Raw genomic sequence first — 24,107 nt, forward strand, 5'->3', positions numbered from 1 at the left:
GATCAGGGCCCTAGGTGTTCACCAGAGCAGGGCAACTCAGTTGCTGGGTCGTGACGCTGTATGTGGGGGCGGGGTCAACGAGGAGCAATGGCGTCCCGCCTGCTGCCTCCTGCCGCGGCCCCCACAGGTGCAGCAGCAGCCATAGTCACTAGGGCCAGCACATTTCGTCCCACTGTACTCGAGTGTGCCACCACCGTCAGCCCTCGCCCCCTGGGGCCTGCATGGTACGTCTCACTGTGCGCGAATGTGTTTACCGCGGCCAGTCTGCCCCGCACCCTGACTGGGTCCGGGCTACTTACACACTTAGGTCAGGGGACCTGTCCTGCCCGACCCTGCTCCGCTGCTGGCTCCGCCCCTCTTACCTTCCTGGTTGAACTGTTAGTTGTAGTCAGACTTCCGTATAATTCAATTTTCTGTTCTTTGGCTGTGTCTTTGTTCTCCAGACCTTTGTTGTATTCAAACTTGGTTGTGGGAGAAGGCAGTGTTTCCACCTATGCCTCCATCTTGGCGGAAGTCCTCTATAGTTGTAGAAGTATTTTAAATGACATTTTCTCACTTGTGAGAGAAATAGTTACATTATCTTTACATTCATCCTCTTCAAACAAAATTCAAGGGCAAAAATTAGAATATTACATTCAAAACCACTTTAAGATAAATAATCTTATCCATTGTATAGTCATGAAGAAAAGTGTGATTCAAAATACAGGTTGGGGCAAACTAGTTAGTGAGAATAAGAATAAACTCTGTTTTGATCATGACTGGTGTAGCTCAGTGGATTGAGCGTCAGCCTGTGAACCAGATAATCACAGTTCGATTCCCAGTCAGGGCACATGCCTGGGTTGCAGCCCAGTTCCCGGCAGGGGCCAGTTCTCAGCAGGGGTTGCAGGAGAAGCAACTATACATTGATGTGTCTCTTCCTCTCTCCTTCCCTTCCCCTCTAAAGATAAATAAATAAAATATTTGTAAAAAAGAATAAACTCTGTTTTGCATACTCAGAACTGTAAACCTACTTTTTGCCCCACCATGTATTTTGTGTTCTTTGGACAAACATCTCTAAATTGACGTGTATTACTTGCTAATTGAAATTTATGTGTATTCACAGTGACGCCCCTGGATGTTGTTAAAATTCGACTCCAAGCCCAACATAGCCTATTTCTCAAAGGTACATGTACCAGTTATCCTGGAAACATTATGTTAGATTTTTCAGTGTTACCGCATCCATTTTTGTTTGAATGTTAACCTTATTGTCAATTAAAAAAAATTGATGCTTCTGTATCCTCATGCAGAAGCAGTTTCTCATCACATAGTTTTCTAGGCTGAAAACAAATATGTTATGTGTAACACTTTATGAACCTACTAATTAAGTCAGAGGATGATTTTATATTTGGTTGTATGCCTCACAAGTGAGAACAGAATATGCTGGTCAGGGACCTTAGAATCCAGCTTCCTCCTCAGCCCAGAGCTATGCCAGTCCTAGAACATCAACAGTCCTCCAGCCGTTGCTTGGATACAGTGACGGGAAACCCACTATCTTATCAGACAGCTTGGTTAGTTGCTCGACAGTATAGTTTATGTGCAATCTGAGAAGAGTAATTATACATTTTTATTAGATGAGCAAAAACAATTCCTTCATCAATTTTTCTGGTTTTATAAGAGATAATGGCACTTTAAAACATGTTTAAATAGCAGAAAACTTACTGGACTGTGAGGAATTTGGGTCAGGCCTAGATGCCACTCTGTTGAATGCATAGTAGTGAGACGGAATGAACAGCAGGCATATTTCAGATGAATGACAGGATAGATGGATTGTAGAGACTAAAAAGTAAGGTACTTCCCTGCATATTAAAGAAAGCCTTAAAAGCAGGAGGTACTTGGCTTATGTATTATGAAACTCAGAGAATTGTACATATGGTTGAACAGAGAAGACAATTTTGGCAGCAAGAGTTAGTCCTATAATGGGAAATAATTGACATTAAAGAAAGTGGTTAATTAGGTGGGAGGTAATGAATGTCTAAACGGAGCAGTATAAATCCAGAGAAAGGGGCAAAGCATAGCATTATTTACATTGATCAAGAAGAACATCCTTTCATAATCTATTTTTATTGAGATATAATCGACATATAACACTTAGTTTTAGGTATGAAACATAATTATTTCATATACACATATATTGCAAAATAATCACCACAGTAAGTTTAGTTAACATCCATCCCCTCATAAATTTACTGTTTCTTGTCATGAAAACTTTAAAAATCTACTCTCTTGGCACCTTTCAGATAAATGTTCAATTTCACAGTATGTTGTTGTCTGTGTTACCCTTGCCACCACAGTTTTCCACCCATGTTCTCATATCAGAAAAGGTTTTCCTCCTTTATCTTTTCTTTCCATTTCCTTAGATAACCAAAAAGAATTTATTTCTGTGTGCATCTGCTTACTGTAGTTCTGAAAACCTAAAGTCCACGAGTGTATCAGTTACCTTCACTACCATCAATTTATATCGCAGTGCTTTGTCATGAAGCAGATCAAATTATGTATATTTTATCCTAAAAGGTGGGGACAAGGGTGTATCTTTCTTACAGTTTTCTAGTTCCCTCATTATAATTTGAATTTGTTCATTAGTAAAAAGAATACAGTGTGTGAAGTAATTGTTGACTGTTGTCTTCTTTGTTAGGAAAATGTTTTATATATAGTAATGGACTTATGGATCATCTGTGTGTCTGTGAAGAGGAAGGCAACAAAGCATGGTATAAGAAGCCAGGTTTTTTCCGGGGAACATCGGTAAGGAGATTATATTATTCATAATCACAGTATATTGTCTATTTTTATATTTCATCTTATGAATAAAAGATTTTCCAAATTACAGGACAATGAAATTTTATTGTAAATTAGTAAATTTATCCACAGTAGGTACTGAGGCAGGAAAAGAAAAATACTTCTTTGCTTTTAACTCTTTAACTTTCTTTTCATTTTTTCATGCTTTTAATAGAAAAAAGGGGAGTACATATTTTTAGTTAAATTTTTTCATATTGAGATAATTGTAGGTCATACACATTGTAAGAAAAATATACACCCAGATCCCATGTACCTTTTTCCCAGTTTCCCCCAATGGTAACATCTTACAAAACCAAGTATAATGTCACAACCAGGCTAGTGGCATTGATACAGTTAAGATACAGAACAATTCCATCACCACAGGGATCCTTCTGTTTCTCTTCTATAGTCAGACCTATTTCCTTTCTGCTCTAACTCACTTTATTACGTAGGCATGATTGATTAAATCACTGGCTGATGGTGAGTACTTCAACCTCCAGGCCCTCTCCCTTCCCCAAAGGTCCTGTGGTTGGGGAGAAGAGGGGGGCAGAGGAGTGAAAGTCCCAGCCTTCTGCAGATACACCTCATTTTATTATGCTTTGTTTTATTGCACTTCCTAGATATTGCTCCCCACCCCACCCCGGCCCCAGAAACTGAAGGTTTGTGACAACCTGGTGTTGAGTAAGTCTCTCAGCACCATTTTTCCGGAGAGCACTTGCTCACTTTGTATGTCTGTGTCACATTTTGGTAATTCTTGCAACTTTTCAGACTCTCATTGTCACATTTATTACAATTATCTGTGCTCAGGGACTTTTGATGTTAGGATTATAATTGTTTTGGGGTGCCATGAACCATGACCACATAAGACAGTACACTTAATTGCCGAGTGCTGTGTGCTTTCTGACTGACCAGGCATTCCACTTTTCTTTCTCTTCTTGGGCCTCCTGTTACCTCAGACGCAACAATATTGAAATTAGGCCAAGTCATAGCCCACAGTGGCCTCTAAGTGTGTTCAAATGAAAGAAAGAGCTGCACGTCTCACTTTAAAGGAAAAGCTAGAAATGATGGAGGTTATCGAGGAAGGCATATTGAAAGCAGAAATAGGTGGAAAGCTAGGCCTCTTGCACCAGTTAGCAAGGAAAAGTTCTTGAAGTAAATTAAAAGTGCTACTCCATGACAAACATCTTTGACAGACATGATGTTCATCGTGGCAGTGTGGCTGGTGACAGCAAAAACCACCCAATGATGGAAGCAGCTGGATTCACAGCTTGGCTGATGTCCTGAACCATCTGGGCCAAGTCAGTGCTGGATATGCAACTGACTTGCTCACATTGCTTGCAAATTCGCTAAGCCAAATAAAACTGATTCTCATTCTGGCGGAAAGCTGGAAGATGGCCCAAGGTTTTTTGAATCTGGTGATGCTGCCATGGTGGATGTGGTTCCTGCCGAGCCCAAGTGTGCTGAAGGCCCCTCTGGTTATACCCCCCTGGGCCATTTTGCTTTTGTGACAGGAGAGAGTTGCTGTGGGTGTCATCAAAGCAGTGGACAAAAAAGCACCTGGACCTGGCAAAGTCACCAAATCTTCCCAGAAAGCTCAGAAAACTGAATGGGTATTATCCCCAATATATGACACCCCAGTCTGAATCAGTGGTGGATGAATGGTCCGAGAACTGTTTGTCTTAATTGGCCATTTAAGTGTAATAGTAAAGACCAGTTATTGATTACAATGCATCATAAAACCTTCGGAAGGAAAGGAGAATATTTTGTGGACCATTTGTTTTGTTAGAGGGGGCAGTTTTTAAGTTACTAGTTTTTAAAATTAGTACTTTTTAATGGAAACAACTTGACCAAAAATCTATCACAGAATTTTGAGACACATTAAAACAAAGTTTAATGAGGGAAAAAAAGTGCTACTCCAGTAAATGCAAGAGTGGTAAGAAAGAGAAACAGCCTTATTGCGATCTACTGAAAGCCGGCCCGACACCAGGGTTTGTCCTCTTTCGTGGGTTTCCTCCGCATCCTCCTTCCTCGCCTCCCCCGCTGCGTGGTGCGGAAGGAGCGGAGGCGTCTCCATGAGCCGCCACGGCCTGGCTCGACTCCTCAGGCCGGGGCTCCGGCCGCAACTGGGACGGGGGAGCCGGGGTGGCGGAGGAAAACTACTATTTCGTTTTAGTAGTTTGGATAGAAGATTAAACCAGCTACAACATTGCCTTAAACCAAAGACTAATCCAGAGTAAGCCCTGAGAGAGGTGAGGAAGCTGCAAAAGAAATGTTTTAAGCCAGCAGAGGTTGGTTGATCAGATTTAAGGACAGAAGCCGTCTTCATAAACTAAAAGTGCAAGATGAAACAGCAAGTACTTTTTTAAAAAATTTTTTTAATTTTTAAAATTTTAATTAATTATTTTTTAATTTTAATTTTTATTTAATTCTTGTTCAAGTACAGTTTTCTGTCTTATATTCCCAGCCCTGCCCCCCCCCAGTGCTCCCCACCTCCCTCCCATTTCCACCCCCCACCTTAATTATTGTCCATGTGTCCTTTATACTTGTTCATGCGAGTCCCTCCCCTTTTCCCCTATGAGTCTCTCCCCTCTCCCCTCTGGACCCTGTCAGCCTGTTCCGTATTTGAGCGTCATTGGTCATATTTTGCTTGCTTGTTTTGTTGTTTAGAGTCCTGTTGACAGTGGTATCATATGGTATTTGTCTTTCACCACCTGGCTTATTTTGCTCAGCATAATGCTTTCCAGTTCCATCCATGATGTGACAAAGGGTAGTAGTTCCTTCTTCCTTTCTGCAGCATAGAATTCCATTGTGTAAATGTACCATGGCTTTTTGACCCATTCATTTGCTGATGGGCATCTAGGTGGCTTCCAACTCTTGGCTATTGTGAATTGTGCTGCTATGAACATCGGGGTGCATAGGTTCTTTTGGATTGGTGTTTCAGGGTTCTTAGGATATACTCCTAATAGTGGAACTGCTGGGTCAAAAGGCACTTTCATTTTTAGTTTTCTTAGAAAATTCCATACTGTTTTCCATAGTGGTTGTACCAGTCTGCAATCCCACCAATGGCGAAACAGCAAGTACTGATGGAGAAGCTGCAGCAAGTTATTCAGAAGATCTAGCTAAAATAATTAGTGAAAGTGGCTACATTAAACAATAGAATTTCAACTAGACGAAACAGCCATATTTTGGAAGGTGCCATATCTACGACTTCCATAGCTAGAGAGGAGAAGCTGATGCCTGGCTTCAGAGCTTCAAAGGACAGGCTGACTATGTTGTTAGGAACTTAGGCAGCTGGTGACTAAATTGAAGCCAATGCTCGTTTAGATCATTCTGATATCCTAGGGCCCTTAAGAATTATGCTGAATATCCTCTGCCTGTAAATGGAACAATAAAACCTGGATGACAGCACACCTGTTTATAACATGGTTTACTGAACATTTTAAGCCCATTTTGAGGCTCTTCAGAAAAAAAGATTACTTTCAAAATATTGCTCATGGACAATGCATCTGATCACCGGAGAGCTTCACTGAAGATGCACAGTGAGGTGGATGTTGTTTCCATGACTATTAACACAACATCCATTCTGCAGCTCATGGATCAAGGAATAATTTTGACTTCCATGTCTTGTTACTTAAGAAATACATCACAGCCCTGGCTAGGTAGCTAGCTCAGTTGGTTAGAGCATCACCCCCATATGGCAGAGTTGTGGGTTCCATCCCGTCAGAGCACATACAAGAAGCAACCAATGATGCGTGAAACAACAAATCGGTATTTTTTGTCACTCTATTCCTCTCTCTCTCTAAAAGTCAACAACAACAAAAATTTCATAAGGCTATAACTGCCATAGATAGTGAATATAGATACAGTGATTTCTCTAATGAACCCGGGCAAAGTCGATTGAAAGCCTTCTGGAAAGGATTTACCATTCTAGGGGCCATGAAGAACAGTTGTGATTCATGGAGAGAGGTCAAAATAGTTAACATTAATAGGAGTTTGGAAACAGTTGATTCCAACCCTCATGAATGACTTTGAGTTCAAAACTTCAGTGGGCAAGTAACTGTGGATGTGGTAGAAATGGCAAGAGAACTAGGATTAGAACTGGAGCCTGAAGATGTGACTGAATTGCAGCAATCTCATGATAAAATTTGAGCACATGAGGAGTTGCTTCTTATGGGTGAGCATAAAAAGTGGCTTCTTGTGATGGAATCCATTTTGGGGGTGAAGGAAGGGGAGAAGGAGGTACAGGCGTAACTCGGAGACGCGGACCCGCACCCGACCCCACTGGGAAAGGGGCCGTGGGCGCAGCTGTCTGCCGCCGCCACCCCGGCTCCCCCGTCCCAGTTGTGGCCGGAGCCCCCGGCCTGAAGAGTCGGGCCGGGCCGTGGCGGCTCGTGGAGACGCCTCCGCTCCTCCCGCACCACGCAGCGGGGGAGGCGAGGAAGGAGGATGCGGAGGAAACCCACGAGAGAGGACAAACCCTGGTGTCGGGCAAGGCTTTCAGTAGATCGCAGCGAGGGACCTGCTCTGCGTTGTGCGAAGCCCGGGCCCAGAAGCAGGTCATCTGTGAATGGTTTAGCGCCGGGTTCCCCACGAACGTGCGGTGCGTGGCGGGCGAGGGGGGCGACCTCCTTTCCCGGGTGCCCCGTTTCCCGGAGGGGGTGCTCTCCACACCGGACCCCCGAGGCGCGGCGCGGGGCGCCACGACGCCAGTGGGGGTGCGCGTGGTGATGGAATCTATTCTGGATGACGATGCTATGAAGATTGTTGACTCGACAATAAAGGACTCAGAATATTATACGAACTTAGTTGCTAAAGCAGAGGCTGGGTTCCAGAGCATTGACTCGAGTTGGGAAAGAAGTCCTACTGTGAGTAAACTGTTAATGAACAGCATTACATGCTACAGAGAGACTGTTCATGAAAGGAAGAATCAATCGACGTGGGAGACTTCATTGTTCTGTTTTAGGGAATTGTCACAGCCACCCCAGCCTTCAGCAGTCACCACCCTGATCAGTCAGCAGCCATCAACCTTGAGGCAAGACCGTCATCCACTGGCAAAATTCACAATTTGCGGAAGGCTCAGATAATGATTAGCGTTTTCCTAGCAATAACGTGTTTTTTAATTAAGGTACATATATTTTGGGGCATAATGCTATTCTACACTGAGTAGACTACAGTGCAATATAAACATTAATTGCATGCACATTGGGAAACCAAAAAAAATGTGTGTGACTCGCTTTATTGCAGTGGCCTGCAGCTAAACCTGAAATATCTCCCAGGTATGCCTGTATTACTTGGTTGGTCCCCCTAACCAGCCCCAACCTTGTGGTCATCTAGGGGCCTCCAAAAATCACCTCATAAGCATAAGCTGAGATGTGGTTGAAAGGGTCTTGTTATGAATAACAAAAGACAATTCTTTTACCTTTATCTGGAGCTATTTCAGGACTGAGGACAAAACTGCAAATATTATAATGAAAGATGCTCCCATTGTTCTTTATCACTGAGGAAATTTTAAGAATTTTAGATGCTGTGTTCCAGAAACCATGGACAAAGACCAGAATGTGTATTTCTTATTGTAACTTTGTTAAAATATTTAAATCGTTCTCTGGGGTAAGTGCTCAGCCTGCAGTTTCTGGGTCATATGGTAATTGCATGTTTAGGGTTTGCTGGCCTAACAACATCCAATCCTGTAAAAAAAATGATGAGTTTATTAGAGCCAAAGGGAGGATATGCCTGGAAGCCACAACTCAAGAGATTCAGAAAAAAGGTTTCTCAATATGACAGTTTGCAGTCCTTTACAAATTTGCAATTAAGGAGAGAAGGAAGATGACTTGAAGGTGGAAGAAAGCCAGGCAGGTGATTGAGGTAGAGGACAGCCAACAAGATTATGTGCTCTCTAGAGTTAGGGAAATGTCCCTTCCCAGGGACTGAAAAGGGACATTTCCAAGGTGTGTTAACCGAGAGGCACAAAAACAATGGATAAGACTCGCTTAAGGCAGAGATAGACATTTCACTAAAGAATACTCACCATCCCCTTCCCACTTAGGAATTTATTACCTCATCTCCTTGTGAGGTTACTTTTAGTTACTGAACTTGTACATACCCCGTTTTTGTCTGCAACAGTGTGTTTTGCAAATGTTTTTTATACTGTCTACCTTGCCTTTTTATCCTCTTAAATGGGGTCTTTATTAGAGCAAACGTTTAAAACTTTAAGTTTATCAGTATTTTTCTATGTAAATCATAGAAAATGTCAAGTCTACGAACTCTTTACTTACCCTTAGACCTGAAGATTTTCTTCTATTTAAAAAAAAATTCTTAAGAATAGTTGCTTTATAATAGTACATTGTTTATATTCGTTTCAGGTGTGCAATATAGTGCCTCGCCATTTTTATCCCTTACAACATGACGACCCCACTAATTCTAGTGTAAACTTTATCACAGTGTTATTGACTGGGTTCCCCCTTCTCCTTTTCATGCATCCTCTCACCGCCTCCCTTCCAGTAACCATCCCTTTGGTCTCTGTTTCTGGGAGTCTATTTTTGTTTTGTTTGGGTTTGGTTTTTAAGATTCCACATATAAGTGAAACCATACAGTATTTGCATTTTCGACTTACTTCACTTAGCAGAATACCCTCTAGAGCCTTCCATGTTGTTCCATATGGCAAGATTTCATTCTTTCGTATTGCGGTATAATTTTTCATTGTATATATATGCCATGTCTTCTTTATCCTTTCATGTGTATCCATGGACACCTGGGTTGCTTCTGCATCATGGCTATTGTAAATAATACTGCAATGAACTTGGGTACACATATCTTATCAAATTCATGTCCTCATTTTCTTTGGATAAATACCCAAACGTGGAATTGCTGGATTGAATGATAAGCCTGTTTTTAGGTTTTTGAGGAATCTCCATAATTTTTTCCATAGGGGCTGCATCAATTTACAGTCCCACCAACAGTGCCCAGGAGTTCCCTTTTCTCCACATCTTCACCAGCACTTGTTATTTGTTACCTTTTTTATAATAGTCATTCTACAAAGTATCTCTTTGTGGGTTTGATTTTCATTTCCCTGCTGCTTAGTGGTGTTGAACATCTTTTCATATGTTTGTTGGCCATCTGTTCTGTATGTCCTCTTTGAACAAATATCTTTTCATATCTTCTGCCCATTTTTCAGTCGGATTTGTGTGTGTGTGTTATTGAGTTATATGTGTTTTTTAATGTATTTTGGATGTCGCCTCCTTATCAAATATATACAAATATATTCTCCCATTCAGTAGGTTGTGTTTTGTTAAAGGTTTCCTTTGCTGTTCAGAAGTTCCTTCGTTTTTTTTGTTTTTTTTAAAATATATTTTATTGATTATACCATTACAGTTGTTCAATTCCCCCCCTTCATTCCCCTCCACCCGCACACTCCCTCCCCCACCATTTTCCCCCTCTTAGTTTATAACCACGGGTCTCAAGTTCTTTAGATTCTATATTTCCCCCACTATTCTTGCCCTCCCCCCCTATCTATTTTCTACCTACCCTCTATGCTATTTTCTGTGCCTTCTCCCCCCTTCTCCTCCTCCCACTCCCCTGTTGCTAACCCTCCATGTGTTCTTCATTTCTATGGTTCCACTCCTGATCTAGCTGTCCTCTTGGTTTGCTTTTGTTTTAGGTGTGGTTGTTAATAACTGTGAGTTTGCTGTCCTTTCACTGTTCATATTTTTCATCTTCTTTTTCTTATATAAGTCCCTTTAGCATTTCATATAATAAGGGCTTGGTGATGATGAACTCCTTGAACTTGACCTTATCTGAGAAGCACTTTATCTGTCCTTCCATTCTAAATGAAAGTTTTGCTGGATAAAGCAATCTTGGCTGTAGGTCTTTGGATTTCATGACTTGGAATACTTCTTTCCAGCCCCTTCTTGCCCGTAAGGTCTCTTTTGAGAAATCTGCTGACAGTCTGATGGGTACTCTTTTGTAGGTGACTCTCCCCTTATCTCTTGCTGTTTCTAAGATTTTCTCCTTCATTTTAGTCTTGGGTAATGTAATTATGATGTGCCTTGGTGTGTTCCTTCTTGGGTCCAACTTCTTTGGAACTCTCTGAGCTGCCTGGATTTCCTGGAAGTCTACTTCCTTTGCCAGACTGGAGAAGTTCTCCTGTATTATTTGTTCAAATAAGTGTTCCACTTGTGGCTGTTTCTTTCCCCCTTCTGGTACCCCTAAAATCCAGATGTTGGAACATTTAAAGATGTCCTGGAGGTTCCTAAGCCTCTCCTCATTTTTTTGAATTCTCATTTCTTCATTCCTTTCTGGTTGGATGTTTCGTTCTTCCTTCTGGTCCATTCCATTGATTTGAGTCCCAGTTTCCTTTCCATCGCTATTGGTTTCCTGGCCATCTCCCTTCATTTCAATTAGTTTAGCCTTCATATGTTCCTCTAATTTGTGACTATACTCAACCAGTTCTGTGAGCATCCTGATAAACAGTGTTTTGAATTGTGCTTCTGAGAGGCTGGCAACTCTCAGTTGCTGAGAGTTATTGGCTCTGGGACTTTGAGTTCTTCTTGTGCCATCTTTTGGGCTGTTCGTGCCTGTTTTGTAGCAGGATCGGAGCCCTAGGTGTTCACCAGAGCAGGGCAACTAAGTTGCTGGGTTGTGACATTGTATGTGGGGGTGGGGTCAACGAGGAACAATGGCGTCCCCTCTGCTGCCTGCCGCCGAGGCCCCCACAGGTGCTGCAGCTGCCACCGTCTCCGGGTCCACGTGTTTCATCCCACTGCACGCGAGTGTGCCACCACCATCAGCCCTCGCCCCCTGGGGCGTGCGTGGTCCATCTCACTGTGCGCAAATGTTCGACCGCGGTCAGTCTGCCCCACACCCTGACTGTGTCCAGGCCACTTGTGCACCTAGGTCGGGGGATCTTTCCTGCCCGACCCTGCTCGCTGCTGGCTCCGCCCCTCTTACCATCCAGGTTGAAAGGTTAGATGTAGTCGGACTTCCATATAATTCAATTTTCTGTCCTTTGGCTGTGTCTTTGTTCTCCAAACCTTTGTTGTATTCAAACTTGGTTGTGGGAGAAGGCACAGTGTTTCCATCTATGCCTCCATCTTGGCGGAAGTACATACTCAGAAGTTTTTTGTTTGAGCCCCATTTGTTTTATTTTTGCCTTTGTTTCCCTTGTTCAAGGGGCTGTATTCAAAAAGACATTATTCAGACTGATGTTGAATAGTTTACTTCCTATGTTTTCTTCTAGAAGTATTATGGTTTCAGGTTTTACATTTAAGTCTTTAAATAATTTTGAGTCTGTTTTGTATAGTATAAGAGAGTGGTCCTGTTTTATTTATTTATTTATTTATATTTTACTTATTTATTTTTAGAGAGAGTGGAAGGGAGAAAGAAGGAAAGGTAGAGAAGTATCAGTGTGTAAGAGAAACATCAACGGGTTGCCTCTCACACGTCCCCCAGCCAGGGACCCGGGCAGCAACCCAGTCATGTGCCTTGACCAAGACTTAAACTGGCGACCTTTTGGTTTGCAGGCCGGTGCTCAATCCACTCACATAAATAGCCAGGGCTATGTATTTTTTACATGTATCTTTTAAGTTCTCTCAGCATCTCTTGTTGAAAGACTGTCACTGCTCCCTTATATATTTTTACATTCTTTGTTATAGGTTAGTTGACCACATAAGCTAGGTTTCTGGGTTATCTACTCTGTTCCCTTGTTCTGTGCATCTGTTTTTGTGCCAGCATCATACTGTTTTGGTTATTATAGCTTTGTAGTGTAGTTTTAGATTAGGAAGCACCATACCTCCAACTTTGTTTTTCGTTCTCAATAGCCACTTGCTTTGGCTATTAGGGGTCTTTTGTGGTTCCATACAAATTTTAGGATTATTTGTTCTAGTTCTGAGAAGAATGACATTGTTGTTGTTTTTTAAATAGAGATAGAGAGAGGGAAACATCTATTTGTTCCACTTACTTATGCATTCATTGATTGATCCCTGTATGTGCCCTGACTAGGGATCAAACCTGCAACCTTGGTGTATTGGGATTTAATTCTAACCAGGTGAGCTACCTAGACAGGGGAAAATTCCTTTAAAAAAATATTGGCCATACATAAATCCAGGAAGCTTATATTTTAGAAATAAACACTTGAGAGAATCAAATCACCAATCAGTTATTAATATAAATGTTTTATATATCAGATTTAGGGATATATTTTGACAACTTTTTTTCTATTATAATTTTAGGATGCCTTCTTGAAAATCATTAGAAATGAGGGCATTAAATCTCTGTGGAGTGGCCTTCCCCCTACCTTGTAAGTTGAAATTCAGTGCCTTTTTTACTAAGCGATGGTGGTGTTTTGTTTTGCTTTATAGTCAGCATGATTAGACAAAATTGTGCACTTTTAATATTAGAACTTTTTTTAAAGCATTGTTTTGTGAGTTCCACAACCAATACATTTGATGATTTGCTACAGGGTCTCATGGGACCTAAAGAAGGTTGCACTCATGTTTGTGGTTTATTACAAAAAGACACAAAGCCTCAGGGGGGGGAAAGACACAAAAGAAGTTGACCAGGCAATAGGCTCCAGAGTCCTCCCTCATGACATCACCTGGGATGCATTTATTCTTTCAGCACTGAACTACAGCAGCATGTGAGAAGTGTTTCTGCCTAAAATCTTACTTGAATTTTAGAGTCTAGGGCTTTTATCGAGGGTGTGTGGCATAGGCACATTCATTGTTGGTGACCAACTCTGATTACAAAAATTCCAGACCCCTAGAAGAAAAGCAGATGTTACCAAAAATCACATCATTTGCACAGATCAACCTAGACAAGTGGGCTTAGTTCCAGATGCAGAGAAAGACCTGATAATAGGGAATATTCCAAGGGCTAACTGTCTTGAAGTTGGCCAAAGGTCAACCCTGCAAATAACACCCTCCTAACTGTATAGGAGATTGGAGCACCCAGGCTTGTTGTGTTGTCTTTGGTGCATAAGCGTAACTTTCTTTTCGTGTTAGAAATTGAGAACTTGATGCATGACTTTTTGTTTATTTTACTAAAATAATGAGACATTGTGATAAGTACACTTTTCCTTTTCCAGAAGATGATTTTAATTCTCTACTAACTAGCCATTATATGAATTAATATGATAAACTAGTAGGACTTAATTAAAACTCCCAACTAATACCTTGCCCTTATATACTTTGTTTCTTTCTAATTTATCTTTTTATGGAGCAAATTAGTCACCCTTGAGGCATGTATTTTAAACACCACCTAAACTTGTAAAGTTAGTGGTAGATCCGAGACCAGCGGTCAATAATATTTCAAAATTCTCATCATCAAACTTCATTATAGAACATTAGTCATTCCATAGTATGGTCTGTGAATGTCCTTTTGTTAACCCCAAAACATAGACTGGTTTCTTTTTGCATTAATATTTATGACATGGTAGTGCCTGCAGCTTTGTTAATAATTCCCTTTTGATATTTTCATTTGAAAGAATCTCATCAGAATCTCCTCGATACTAGTATATATAAATCTGGCATCATTAATTATAATTTATTTCCTGTTTTGTAAGCAGATATATGGTCCATAGTTCAAAAATATGCTACAGTTGCCCTCATACTTTTTACTTCAATGATTTTCATGTTACAGTATTTGGAAGACCAGAAACAGAAGATAGAACAACTCTAGGAGATAGAGAAGTGTCCTCATTTATCTTTTCCTATTTATGGTCTGACTGGTACTATAACTTATTTTCACAGCTAGCATGTAAACTTCCGGAGTATAGATACCTATTTTACCTTTTTTTTCAGCCTACTAAGTTAATAATTTTTTTTAAGATTTTTTATTTATTTATTTATTAATCTTTGGAGGGGAAGGAGAGAGGGAGAGAAACACCAATGTATGGTTGCCTTTCATGCATCCCCTGCTGGGAGTTGGCCTGCAGGGAACTGGCCTGCAACCCAGGCATGTGCTCTGACTGGGAATCGAACCATGATCCTCTGGTTCGCAGGCCTGTGCTCAATCCACTGAGCTACGCCAGCCAGGGCTAAGTTAATAATTTTTAAAATAAACGAAAAATTGATCTCATAGGCTGATTCATTATGTTTTTTAGCCTATATAGAATACAAGGAATTTAGCTTGTATTTAATAATGTATTTAAGCATTTTTGATAATTTCATGCCAATCTTTTTGCTTGCATGTTTCTAACAGAGTAATGGCAGTTCCTGCCACAGTTATTTACTTTACCTGCTATGACCAATTAACTGCTCTCCTGAAATCTAAATTAGGAGAAAATGAAAGCTGCATACCAATTGTTGCTGGAATTGTGGCCAGATGTAAGTAATAAGTTTATTATATTTTCATTTTGATCAATATTCAAAGCTTCATTTAAAATTTAGACATTCACAGAGAATTTGTATAAAATTCAGACTCTTGGTAATACACATTTTGCATTTGTAGTTTGTGCTAATTTGGTAGTTTTTACACTCTAGAAGTCATGTGATGTGGTAATTGTTATCAGAAAGAAATAGGATCAACCCATCCTTATCGAATCTTGGACAGAGATTTTAGAATGATTTTAGACTTTAGATTCTGGATATTAGGATGACATCAGATTGATGCAAAAGTCCTGAATCATTTTCCTTACATACTTTGAGATTTAGAGTTTCATCAGAAGGAACTTTGCCTCTATGCAGAAGGATGTTTTTCTCTTTGCAATTGGAGTGAAGCTTCCATAGTAGTTCTAGTTGATGTATAATATTTCTGGAACTTCCCTTGAAAGAGTTTAAACCAGAAAGAGTGAGGTATATGAAAACAGGCCTTTAAGAGTTACCCTTACCAAAAAAAAATATATCCGTACCAGTATGTTGGTATTAGGTATTTGATTCTTAAGGTTTGCAGACATTTCAGAATAGAAGTTTAAAATATAAAATGCATGAACTGTTAATTTTGCATGTGTGTTTGCATAGTACATGACTGTTTTTGTTTTTTATATTTGGTTGTTTGTATTAGTTGGTGCAGTAACTGTGATAAGTCCATTAGAATTGATAAGAACCAACATGCAATCTAAGAAGTTTTCTTACAAGGAACTGCATCGGTTTGTCAGCAAGAAAGTATCTGAAGATGGTTGGATTTCCCTTTGGAGAGGCTGGGCTCCTACTGTTCTCAGAGATGTCCCATTCTCAGGTAGGATTTACCTTATTCACATCTGCCAAATGTTAAGTAGCTTTGTCTTATTTATATATTACATTAAAATCAACTAAACTGTAATCCCTAAGGCTGAGGGCGAGCTGTCTTCTTTAGTAACCACAAACTCCTGGTTCAGTGTTGGACTCCCAGAGCTTTATGGGTCTTCACTGAATGAACAGTTTCTCATTCAAGCCTGGTTGTATTTTCTTGTGTTTAATTTCCACTCAAATGTTAATTGGTATTCATTTATGTTTAGATAATACAGACTATCTTTAACTTATTCTGAACAAGTCATAATTAGTAAGATGAGAGAACTACTACAAATCAAACTATCACAAAATACATTTAAGACTGCCTGTGAATAATACTGACCCCTACTTTTTCAATTTTCAAAGACAAAAATCTTCCCCATTAAATCAGTGTCCTGTAAACAAGACTATTATAAATCTGATAGGAGATTAAGATTTTGTATTATGAAATGGCTGAAAATTGTGAAAAACAAGTGTAAAGATAACCAATATCTTGTTGAATGTGCGTACTTCAGTACTATTTCTCTTGTATATCATGGAAGTTTTCGTTTAAGAACTGAAAGGAATAATTACTAAGGACCTTTGGGTCAATGTTCTGCTTTCTTTTTTCTTTTTAGTTAATCATTTCTTTGGCTCTCCTATTCACAATCTCTGTGCATCTTCCCATTTTCATTAGTATTTTTCTTCAGCCTTTTGTGATCAGTTGTTTAAAAACATAGTATGTAACTAATCAAATTCCTAGGCCAAATATATTTTTTATTTTTGTACTATTTGATATTTGACACAGAAAAAGTAACTTCAATATAAATGATAAAGTATACTAATAAAATGAACACCGATGAAGTCATGCCTTCAGTGTATGAACTAGAACATTGCAGATTTTAAAGCTACAAAACCAGAAAACCGCATATATTCTCCTCTAGTGTAATATATACCCATTGGTAGCTTCTACCTCATGTTTTTCTTTTTTTATATACAATCTTACTTTATTAAGATGGTTTTAAAAATAAAAAAGATATTTTTATTGTTTATTCTATTACAGTTGTCCCAGTTTTTCCCCTTTGCCCCTCTCCACCCAGCCCACACCCCACACCCACAGTCAATCCCCACACCATTGTCCATGTCCATGGGTCATTCATATATATTGACTAATCCCTTCCCCTTCTTTCCACTTGTCCCCTCTGCCCCCCTTTCCTCTTAAGCTGTCAGTTGGCTCCCTGTTTCCATGTCTCTGGTCCTGTTTTCCTCATTAGTTTACTGTTCATTAGATTCTACTTATAAGTGAGGTCATATGGTATTTGTCTTTCACCTACTGGTTTATTTCACTTGGCATTATACTCTCCAGTTCCATTGATGCTGTAGCAAAAGGTAGAAGTTCCTTCTTTCTCTATGCTTTGTAGTATTCCATTGTGTAAATGTACTACAGTTTATTGGGCACTTAGGTTGCTTCTAGCACTTGGCTATTGTAAATGGTGCTGCTATGAATATTGGGGTGCATAAGTTCTTTTGAATTGATATTTCAGGGTTCTTAGGCTATAATCCCAGCAGTGGAATTGCTGGGTCAAAAGGAAGTTCCATGTTTAGTTTTTTTGAAGAAATTCCATAGCGTGGAATTCCACAGTGGCTGCACCAGTCTGCATTCCCACCAACAGTGCACTAGGGTTCCCTTTTCTCTACAACCTTGGCAGCACTTGTTTGTTGATTTTTTTTATGATAGCCATTCTGACCCATGTGAGGTGGTATCTCATTGTGGTTTTAACTTGCATCTCTCTGATGGCTAGTGATGCTGAGCATCTTTTCATATGTCTCTGGGCCCTCTGCATGTCCTCCTTGGAGAAGTGTCTGTTCGTGTCCTTTGCCCATTTTTAATTGGGTTGTCTTCCTGGAGTGGAGTCGTGTGAGTTCTTTATTATTTTGGAGATCAGACCTTTGTTTGAGGTATCATTGGCAAATATTTTCACATACAGTTGGTTCTCTTTGTATTTTAATACTGTTTTCTTTGGCCATGCAGAAACTTTTAATTTTTATGAGATCCCACTTGTTTATTCTTTCCTTTATGTCCCTTGCTCTAGGGAACATATTAGTGAATATATTGCATGGAATATTTTGAGATTATCCTGCCTATGTTCTCCTCTAGGATTTTTATGGTATTGCAACTTATATTTAAGTCTTTTATCCATCTTGATTTTATTTTTGTGTATGGTGTAAGTTGGTGGTCATGTTTCATTTTTTTGCATATAGCTGTCCAGCTCTCCCAACACCATTGATTGAAGAGGCTATTTTTTTACTTCACTTTATTCTTCTGCCCATTTTGTCAAATAGTAACTGACCTTAGAAACTTGGGATTATTTCTGGGCTTTCTATTCTCTTCCATTGAGCTATGTTTCTGTTCTTATGCCAGTACAAGACTTGTTTTGATTACAGTGGCCTTATAATACAGTTTGATGTCAGGTGTTGTTCTCCCTCCTACTTTGTTCTTCTTTCTTAAGATTGCTGCAGCTATTCTGTGTTGTTTATGGTTCCATAAAACTTTTGAAATGTCCTATATCTGTGAAATATGTCATAGGTATTTTAATAGGGTTTGTGTTGAATCTAAAATTGCTTTGGGTACTATGGACATTGTGATGATGTTTATTCTTCAAATCCATGAACATGGTATATGCTTCCATTTATTGGTGTCTTCCCTAATTTTTTTCTTCAGTGTTGTATAGTTTTCTGAGTACAAGTCTTTTACCTCCTTGGTTAGGTTTATTCCTAGGTACTTTATTTTTCTTGTTGCTATAGCAAATAGGATTTTTTCCTTTTTTCTATTTCTGATACTTTGTTGTTAGTGTTCAAAAATGCCTTGTATTTCTGAATATTGACTTTGTATCCTGCTGTTTTTCACAATTCACTTACTAGGTCAAGTAGTTTTTTGGTGGAGTCTATAGGGTTTTCTATGTATACTATCATTGTTATCTGCAAATAATGGCAGTTTTACTTCTGCCTTTCTAATTTGGGTGTCTTTTATTTCTGTATCTTTTCTGATCGCTGTGGCTGAGACTTCCAATACTATGTTAAATAGATGTGGTTTCACCTATTTCTAATTGAATTTTTTATCTTCTTGGTATTGAGTTCTTTATATATTTTGGAAATTAACCCCTTATCAGATGTATTGGGCCAAAAAGTCCGTTTCTCTTTTTTTCGGTAGGATGGTTCTAGTAGCACTTAGTTTTCTTTAACTTCATTCGAATCTAGTTTGTTAGATTGTATTGTGACAGGTGTCATACCAGCATGCATCTAACAAAAAACTTATCAAAATTGGTGAATTTTTGTGTAGCTATTTCAATATTGGATACACAAAGATAGAAAAAATAAGCTACATTTTCAGCATATCATGCTTTATTATTTCAAAGAAGGTAAAAACGCAACTGAAATACAAAGAAAAAAAGATTTGTGCAGTGTATGGAGACCATGCTGTGACTGATCGAATGTGTCGAAAGTGGTTTGTGAAGTTTCTTGCTGGAGATTTCTCACTGGATAATGATCTACAGTCATGTAGACTAACTGAAGTTGATAGTGATCAAATCGAGACATTGAGAACAATCAGCATTATTTCCACATGGAAGATAGCCAACATGCTCAAAATATCCAAATCAATTAAGTTATTGGTGAAAATGAAAAATATGTCTTTTATTTTATGGAAGAAACCAAACTGGTTTTTGGCCAATCCAGTATCATTGGCAAATATGTTCTCACATACAGTGGGTCCCCTCTTTGCTGTCTTATGGTTTCTTTACTGTGCAGAAGTTTTTAGTTTAGTGTAGTCCCATTTGTTTATTTTCCTTTGTTTACCTAGGAGAAATATTGGCAAAAATATTGCTACACAAGATGTCTGAGGTTTTAGTGCTTATGGTTTCGTCTCAGATTTTTATAGTTTTGTGACTTACATTGAAGTCTTTTATCCAATTTGAGTTTGTTCTTGTGTATGTTTTAAGTTGGTGGGCTAGTTTCATTTTCTGCATGTACCTCTCCAACTTTCCTAACAGTTTATTGAAGAGACTCTCTTTATTCCCTTGTATGCTCTTGCCTCCTTTGTCAAATATTGATCGACCATAAAGATGTAGTTTATTTCTGGGCTCTCTACTCTGTTCCGTTGATCTGTGTGCCCGTTTTGATTACATGTGGCTTTGTAGTATAGTTTGATATCAAGTACTGTGATCCCTCCAACTTTGTTCTTCTTTCTCAAGATTGCTGAGGCAATTCAGGGTCTTTTTTTATTCCATATAAATATTTTAGAGTGTTTGTTCTAGACCTGTGAAGTATGCCATTTGTTTGTTAATAGGAATTGCATTGACTATACATATTAGTCTGGGCAGTATGAACACTTTAATGGTGTTATTTTTTCAAGCCATGAACAGAGTATGTACTTCCACTCCTTTGTATCCTCCTCAATTTCTTTTTTCAATGTCCTTTAATATTCTGAGTACAGGACTTTTACTGCCTTGTTTAAATTTATTCCTAGGTACCATTTTTTATTGCAGTAGTAAATGGAATTATTTTATCATAATTAATAAAGAAAAATTAAGGTTTATTCTTATTTTTATAAGTATTTTCTTCACTTTTACTCATGTTTATGTATAAGCAAACAATGCTGCTGTGAACAGTATATGTCTGTTAGTGTACATATACAAGAATTTCTCTAGTATTAGATTTGCTGGTTCATACATTCAAAATTTTACTAGGTAACACAAACATTTTTAATGTAGTTGTGTGGATATACACACCTATCAGCTTTACTGCATACTCTCCCCAGCACTTTTATTGTCTCAGTTCTTAATCTTTGTTTAGTAATTTAAAGTGGTTATGTCTCCTTAACTTACATTTTTCTGATTATTATGGAGGTTGGGCACTGTTTCGTTGGTCATTCATTTATCTATAATTAATTGGTGGTTATGGAGTGAAATAAGTATTCAATTTCATGTACCTCTGCAGGTGGATAGTTATCCCAGCATCATGTCCTTGGTGCATATCCTTCATCAAGCTAAAGAAGTTCTCTTTTAACCCTGTTTCCAAGAAATTTGTTGTCAACGTGATATATGGCATCTAAAGGGTTTATTGTATTTGCTACCTTTGAGTTCCTCAGATAAACCAATCTAGTCATAGTATAAGATGCTTTATGAAATACCACTGGCTTCAGTTGCTCTTCATTATTTAACCTTTGGAATATTTTACACATATGTTCGTGAATGAGATTGGCTTACACTTTTCTTTTTCCTACTGTTTTTGTCAGGTTTTGGAATTAAAGTCCTCCTTCACTGATGCATAGTTTTTTTTGTTTGGTTATAAGACTTCTTGCAAGTTATTGAGAATTTGGTGCCTTTAAAAAAAATCTCACCTAATACATGTGCAAACAGAAAGAATGATGTGTACAGATTAGAATGTCTCCCTTCCTTTAATATATAACCTCATAAATATTTTCTTTAAAGCCCGCATTTCATTTCTAATTATGTGTTCATTTCTTTCTGTTTTTATAGCAATGTACTGGTATAACTATGAAGTTTTAAAGAAGTGGTTGTGTAAGAAGTTGGGTGTATATGAGCCGACGTTTATGATCAACTTCACTTCAGGGGCACTGTCTGGTTCTGTAAGTTTATTCTTTTGTTGTTAATATGCTAGAATAATGGTAATTGTCTTTTTTAAACATAACAAAATATTATACATTTTGTGTCTTTTCAAATAGCACTTTTGAGCTGCACTGTTTTAAAAATTTTCTAAATTATTTACTATCCTATTTTGAGGAAATAAATTATCAGCCATTCAAATATTTTAAAATACATTTTGTGTGTTTTTGTTATAGTGCATATATGAGGGGGACCCCCAAAAACCTGGAATGGACGTCTGGAGGGCAGACCCTTGTAGTACAGGCCTTCCCCACTGGAGTGTTCTAGGAACCCATCTGTGTCAATTCACCAGCTGGTGTTGTGTTGAGAGGCTGTGTTCAGCTTCAGTGAATTCTTTTTTAAAGACTCAACATGTTTGCTCATTTCATAATGGGTGATTTTGGGGTGCACCTGCTCACACCATGCTGAGTGTTTAGCAGTTTTGACAAAAAACATCATGACCCCCATATCCTACCCTTCCTATTCACCTGATCTTGCCCTGAGCAGTTTTTTCTTTTTGTTCTCCTGGATGAAAAAAGTCCTCAAAGGGAAACGTTTTGCTGATGTGGGATGAAAGAGCTAAAACAAAAAATGGCAGAAGCACTAAAAGTCATCAAAATTGATAAGTTTAAAAACTGTTTAGAGCAGAGGAAAAAAACGTTCTAATAGGTGTATTGCATCAAATCAAGAGTACTTTGAAGGAGACTAAAGTTTAAACATGTAAGAATAAATACACAATTTTTTATGAATCAATTCTGGGGTTCTTTTGGCCCTCCCCCTACATAAATATATCTTCAAGACCCTGCTTTCAATTCCTTTATGTATGTACACAGACGTGTAATGGCTTGATTACATGGTAATTCTAATTTTAATTTTTTGAGGGACCGCATACTGTTTACCATAGCAGTTGTAACAATTTGTCATACCACCAGCAATGTATCAGCAATAGCAATCCTGATGAAGAACGGAGCTGGAGGGACCATGCTACCTATAAACTGTATATAAAACAATAGTAATAAAAACAGCATGGTACTGGCATAAAAACAGACACATAGGTCAGTGGAACAGAATAAAGACCCCAGCAATAAACCCACACCTTTATAGTCAGTTAATATTCAACAGAGGAAACAAGCACATACAACAAGCTAAAGTTAGTTTATTCAATAAATGGTGTTGGGAAAATTGGATAGGTGCAGAAAAATAAAACTAGACCACCTTCTTACACCACACACAAGAATAAATTATTATGTAATGTGCTAATTAAAAGAATGTAATTTTAGGAAAATTTAAAAGCAGGTTTAAATTAATCAATTTTTCTTTTTGATAGTTTGCAGCTGTTGTGACTTTGCCATTTGATGTGGTAAAAACACAAAAGCAGATACAACTTTGGATGTATGAATGTCATAAAAGTAAGTTAAAACTTTTTTAAGATGCCATGAAAATTTTCCTTTTTCTTTCCAGATACTAAGTTAGGAATATATGAAATAGGGGTAGGATTATTTTTCCTGCTGCTTTACTCTTTAACTGAAACCAATATACTCTTAGAATGGAATACTCAGGAAAAAATACCCTAAACAAAAAAATTAAGAAATCTTAAAGCCTATTTATTTTGCCTGCCTTCAGTTGAATCTTATACCTGCTCTAAGTGGATTAAATTATGTAAGTATTTTTTTTCAAATAGCTGGACAAATCAGGGTGAAGGAGAGTAAATTACTAGAAAACCTTTTTCTCTTCCTGTGTTTTGTTCCATAGTATGCACATACATTTTATTTGATTTTTTCTATTTATTTTTAGCTTCCCTTTTTTTGATGTGTTTTCCTATTATTCCATTTATTTTTACTTCTTTATAACCTACAGTTTCTTCTAGAATAAAAGTGTACGAGAAGTGTACGGTCTTACTTGTGTCCCCTAGATCCATTCTGTTAATGTTTATTATCTGTAGAAAGTATAGCAAACCCACTGGAAATTATCCATTACAAAATTGCATCATATACGCATGTGTAAGCGTATTATAATGTAAATAAATTGTTCTAACCCACCCAAATATGTGCATACAAAATAAAATGGGTGTTCTAATGTTGAAAGAAACCAATTGATTATCGAACTCTAAAAATGAGTCTGGTGAATACTAGTGACAACTTTGTTCTTGACTTACGGAAGTCTAGTCCCCTCTAACAGAAGCAAACTAAAACCTTAAAGGTTTATTATCAGGGTTCTCCCACCTCCCTGGTTTAGGTGTGAGCTTTCTAGCTGCCTAAGCCCTGTCATCTTTTCTCCCTTTATAGTTTAAGATTATTTTGTTTCATCTTCTTTTCAGCTCATCAGAATTCCTGTTTTTCCCATTAAGTAAACTACTTAATGTAACAGGAATATTGTCTTTGATGTGATCTGTCGTAAATGTTTGATGACTGTGGCAGTGAGGTGGCGATGGTAGGATGGTGGTCGTGAGGACGAT

At 38.4% G+C, this 24,107-nt stretch overlaps 1 protein-coding gene across 2 annotated transcripts in view; it reads left to right on the forward strand.

The window, feature by feature from the left end:
- The window catches only part of SLC25A40 (solute carrier family 25 member 40), a 42,412-nt gene that overhangs the window by 13,740 nt on the left and 4,565 nt on the right, over positions 1-24,107 (forward strand). For both annotated transcript variants that reach the window (XM_037066119.1, XM_037066120.1), the window contains exons 4-10: positions 1,103-1,162; positions 2,672-2,778; positions 13,035-13,102; positions 15,004-15,128; positions 15,805-15,978; positions 21,527-21,636; positions 22,980-23,061. In XM_037066119.1, coding sequence (XP_036922014.1) covers positions 1,103-1,162; positions 2,672-2,778; positions 13,035-13,102; positions 15,004-15,128; positions 15,805-15,978; positions 21,527-21,636; positions 22,980-23,061 — 726 coding nt within the window. The remainder of the gene's footprint in view (positions 1-1,102; positions 1,163-2,671; positions 2,779-13,034; positions 13,103-15,003; positions 15,129-15,804; positions 15,979-21,526; positions 21,637-22,979; positions 23,062-24,107) is intronic.

Source organism: Sturnira hondurensis, unplaced genomic scaffold (genome assembly GCF_014824575.4).
Source record: "Sturnira hondurensis isolate 20B ecotype Veracruz unplaced genomic scaffold, ASM1482457v3 Scaffold0016462, whole genome shotgun sequence".
NCBI classification, from domain to species: Eukaryota; Metazoa; Chordata; class Mammalia; order Chiroptera; family Phyllostomidae; genus Sturnira; species Sturnira hondurensis.